The sequence below is a fragment of the Salvelinus sp. IW2-2015 genome, linkage group LG28 (genome assembly GCF_002910315.2).
Source record: "Salvelinus sp. IW2-2015 linkage group LG28, ASM291031v2, whole genome shotgun sequence".
In the NCBI taxonomy this organism is placed as follows: Eukaryota; Metazoa; Chordata; class Actinopteri; order Salmoniformes; family Salmonidae; genus Salvelinus; species Salvelinus sp. IW2-2015.
The window spans coordinates 24,444,394-24,448,350 of NC_036868.1; the positions used below are offsets into that span (position 1 = coordinate 24,444,394).

At 49.5% G+C, this 3,957-nt stretch overlaps 1 protein-coding gene across 1 annotated transcript in view; it reads left to right on the forward strand.

Annotated features, from left to right (window-relative positions):
• The first annotated feature begins 2,325 nt into the window (after positions 1-2,325).
• Positions 2,326-3,957, forward strand: part of LOC111954353 (frizzled-3) — a 15,129-nt gene continuing 13,497 nt past the window's right edge. Inside the window, exons 1-3 of the mRNA XM_023974024.2 lie at positions 2,326-2,785; positions 3,003-3,302; positions 3,634-3,885. Coding sequence (XP_023829792.2) covers positions 2,507-2,785; positions 3,003-3,302; positions 3,634-3,885 — 831 coding nt within the window. The 5' untranslated portion in view covers positions 2,326-2,506. The remainder of the gene's footprint in view (positions 2,786-3,002; positions 3,303-3,633; positions 3,886-3,957) is intronic.

Genomic DNA, 3,957 nt, shown 5'->3' on the forward strand with positions numbered 1-3,957 from the left:
CTTCCAATGCTCGTACTGAGGGAAGGAGGTTGTTGGCCAAGATCTCGCGATACATGGCCCCATCCATCCTCCCCTCAATACGGTGCAGTCGTCCTGTCCCTTTGCAGAAAAGCATCCCAAAGAATGATGTTTCCACCTCCATGCTTCACGGTTGGGATGGTGTTCTTGGGGTTGTACTCATACTTCTTCTTCCTTCCAAACACGGCGAGTGGAGTTAGACCAAAAAGCTTCTATTTTTGTCTCATCAGACCACATGACCTTTCTCCCATTCCTCCTCTGGATCATCCAGATGGTCATTGGCAAACTTCAGACAGGCTGGACATGCACTGGCTTAAGCAGGGGGACCTTGCTGTGCGCTGCAGGATTTTAATCCATGACGGCGTAGTGTGTTTACTAATGGTTTTCTTTGAGACTGTGGTCCCAGCTCTCTTCAGGTCATTGACCAGGTTCCTGCCGTGTAGTTCTGGCTGATCCCTCACCTTCCTCATGATCATTGATGCCCCGAGGTGAAATCTTGCATGGAGCCCCAGACCGAGGGTGATTGACCGTCATTCTTGAACTTCTTCCATTTTCTAATAATTGCGCCAACAGTTGTTTCTTCTCACCAAGCTGCTTGCCTATTGTCCTGTTGCCCATCCCAGCCTTGTGCAGGTCTACAATTTTATCCCTGATGTCCTTACACAGCTCTCTGGTCTTGGCCATTGTGGAGAGGTTGGAATCTGTTTGATTGAGTGTGGTGGACAGGTGTCTTTTATACAGGTAACGAGTTCAAACAGGTGCAGTTATACAGTAATGAGTGGAGAACAGGAGGGCTTCTTAAAGAAAAACTAACAGGTCTGTGAGAGCCGGAATTCTTACTGGTTGGTAGGTATCAAATACTTATGTCATGCAATAAAATGCAAATTAATTATTAAAAATCATACAATGTGATTTTCTGGATTTTGTTTTAGATTCCGTCTCTCACAGTGAAGTGTACCTATGATAAAATTACAGACCTCTACATGCTTTGTAAGTAGGAAAACCTGCAAAATCGGCAGTGTATCAAATACTTGTTCTCCCCACTGTATATGTGCCCCATGTGTTGTAAAAGTGTACCCTACAGTACAGTAGACTACTAACCTGTTACAATCCATCTCTTCTGGCCAGGTGACGCCGAACATGTCCATGAGTTTGTAACAGTCTCCCTTGGCTCTCAGGCACAGCCGTCGGCAGGGCAGTGTCATGCGTGCCGTACTCTGTACACACCGGAGTGTAGAGGGCACACAGGAACATCCTGAGTTCTGACGAACACTGCAAGTTCACCATGGGGTGGAAGGGCTGCGGAGGGGAGAGGAAAACACAAGACTGTCAGGAGGCGTATAGTCACAGCTGAGTATGAGAGGGCGGGGTTATGGAGTGTGTCTGTGTTTCACACACATCATACGTCTCATGTCATATACAATCATACCACACAGAGACACTCGCACACACCGTATGTCAAGCACACTGTGCATCTACCACAGAACCTGTCAAACGCTCAACCCTCAGCATTAAAGAGACACACACACACAGACAACAGAACAGTCTTCTAAAGCAGGGCATTATTCATGTGAAGCCAAAATGAGAGCACAAACTGACAGAATCACTTTGTCTGACATAGTTTGGAGCTGACTCAAAAAACACAACTCCGTCCCCTATCCTCATAATCCTCCTCCCCTCCTCCCCCTTTCTCCCCCAACCTGGCACAATAAGACAGAGGGAGGGAGAAGGAAGGCGGCGAGAGAGGAGGAGTATAACAGGCTTGGTAACCCAACCCAACCCCCCCCCGTTCATCAGATACCCGGCACAGGACAGGGACTCTGGAGAGTCCTTTGTGTTTGGGGAGGGCAACGCTGTTACACACGTACACACGTACACACTACGCACGCACGCACGCACGCACGCACGCACGCACGCACGCACGCACGCACGCACGCACGCACGCACGCACACACACACACACACACACACACACACACACACACACACACACACACACACACACACACACCACACACACACACACACACACACACACACACACACACCTCTCTGCCAATATGCATTCAATTTTTGGTATCATTCCTTTTACCATTAATTTATCAGGAAATACCTGGTCATTCTGTACCATAGCATCAATAAGAATGACATGGCAAAATGGTAATTACACAACGGTAACACGTGATTTCCTAGCAAATACACGGTCAAAACTGTGGAAACAGTATTGTAAAATACTACCTTTGTGTCTTTCTGTAGTTTAAATATAATGTGTCTGACATAAGCTGTTTCCTTTCCGTCCCCCAGGTTCCCAGACTGTGACGAGTCATACCCCCGTCCTGTAGACCTGCTGTCCAGGTCAGACTCCACAGAGTCGCCCATCTCCGTCCAGCGCGACTATGGCTTCTGGTGCCCCCGCGAGCTCAAGATCGACCCCGACCTGGGCTACACCTTCCTGGGTGTGAGGGACTGCTCGCCCCCCTGCCCAAACATGTACTTCCAGCGGGACGAGCTGGTCTTCGCCCGCTACTTCATCGGCGTGGTGTCTATCGTATGTCTCTCTGCAACCCTCTTCACCTTCCTCACCTTCCTCATCGACGTGTCCAGGTTCCGCTACCCGGAGCGKCCAATCATCTTCTACGCCGTGTGTTACATGATGGTGTCCCTGGTCTTCTTCCTGGGCTTCCTATTGGAGGACCGGGTGGCGTGCAACGCGGCGAGCCCCGGGCGCTTCCGGGCGTCCACCGTCACCCAGGGCTCCCATAACAAGGTGACCCATCGGCCGCATAGTGATTGATTGATAACTGATTGTTTAATTAACTGATTGATTGTTTGATTTACCATTTTCTCTGTGACATTCAGGACTATTATATCATTTTAAAAAAAATTGTTGGTACGATATTTTCAATGTTCTTGGATTTTCAATGTCTTCAGTCTTTTTTAAACCTTGTTCTCTTCTGCTTCTCTCCTCCCATCCCCTCCTCCAGGTGTGCACTCTGCTGTTCATGGTGCTCTACTTCTTCACCATGGCTGGCAGTGTGTGGTGGGTCATCCTCACCATCACCTGGTTCCTGGCTGCCGTGCCTAAGTGGGGCAGCGAGGCCATCGAGAAGAAGGCCCTGATCTTCCATGCCTGTGCCTGGGGCCTGCCCGGCTGTCTGACTGTCACTCTGCTGGCCATGAACAAGATCGAAGGGGATAGTGTTAGCGGGGTGTGTTTTGTGGGGCTGTATGACCGCACAGCGCTGAGATGGTTCCTGCTGGTTCCGCTGGGCCTGGATGTACTGGTGAGAGGGCTGGAATGAGTCACAGTGGGATATGGYGTGTGTAMCAAATGGCAGCCTATTCCCTATATAGGGAATAGGGTGGCATTTGGGCTGCAACCTAGGTGATTCAGTAAAGTCTTTGTAGGATGTCCTTTGTGGGTATGTGTGCGCAAAGTTTACGTGTGCACATGCACAAAGTTCAGTAAACGTGTTGACACTGTTTGTCTGAATGGAACTGAAGGAAATTACTGTAATTGTTAGCTACCYAACCAATATACCAAGTTTACTTACTGGTCTTCTTATGACATCATCTTTTGTCCAATCCTTCCATATCAACTCTGTCTGATTCTAGGTGGGGGTGGCGTTGCTGCTCGCGGGCATCCTGGCGTTGAACCGCGTCCGTATGGAGATCCCTCTGGAGAAGGAGAACCAAGACAAGCTGGTGAAGTTTATGATCCGTATCGGGGTGTTCTCTGTGCTCTACCTGGTCCCTCTGCTGACGGTCATAGCCTGCTACCTGTATGAGAACAGCTATAGGACTGTCTGGGAGACTACCTGGGTACAGGAGCGCTGCAGAGAGTACCACATCCCCTGTCCATACCAGGTGAGATCCATACTCTAACCAGTACACCACATCCCCTGTCCATACCAGGTGAGATCCATACTCTAACCAGTA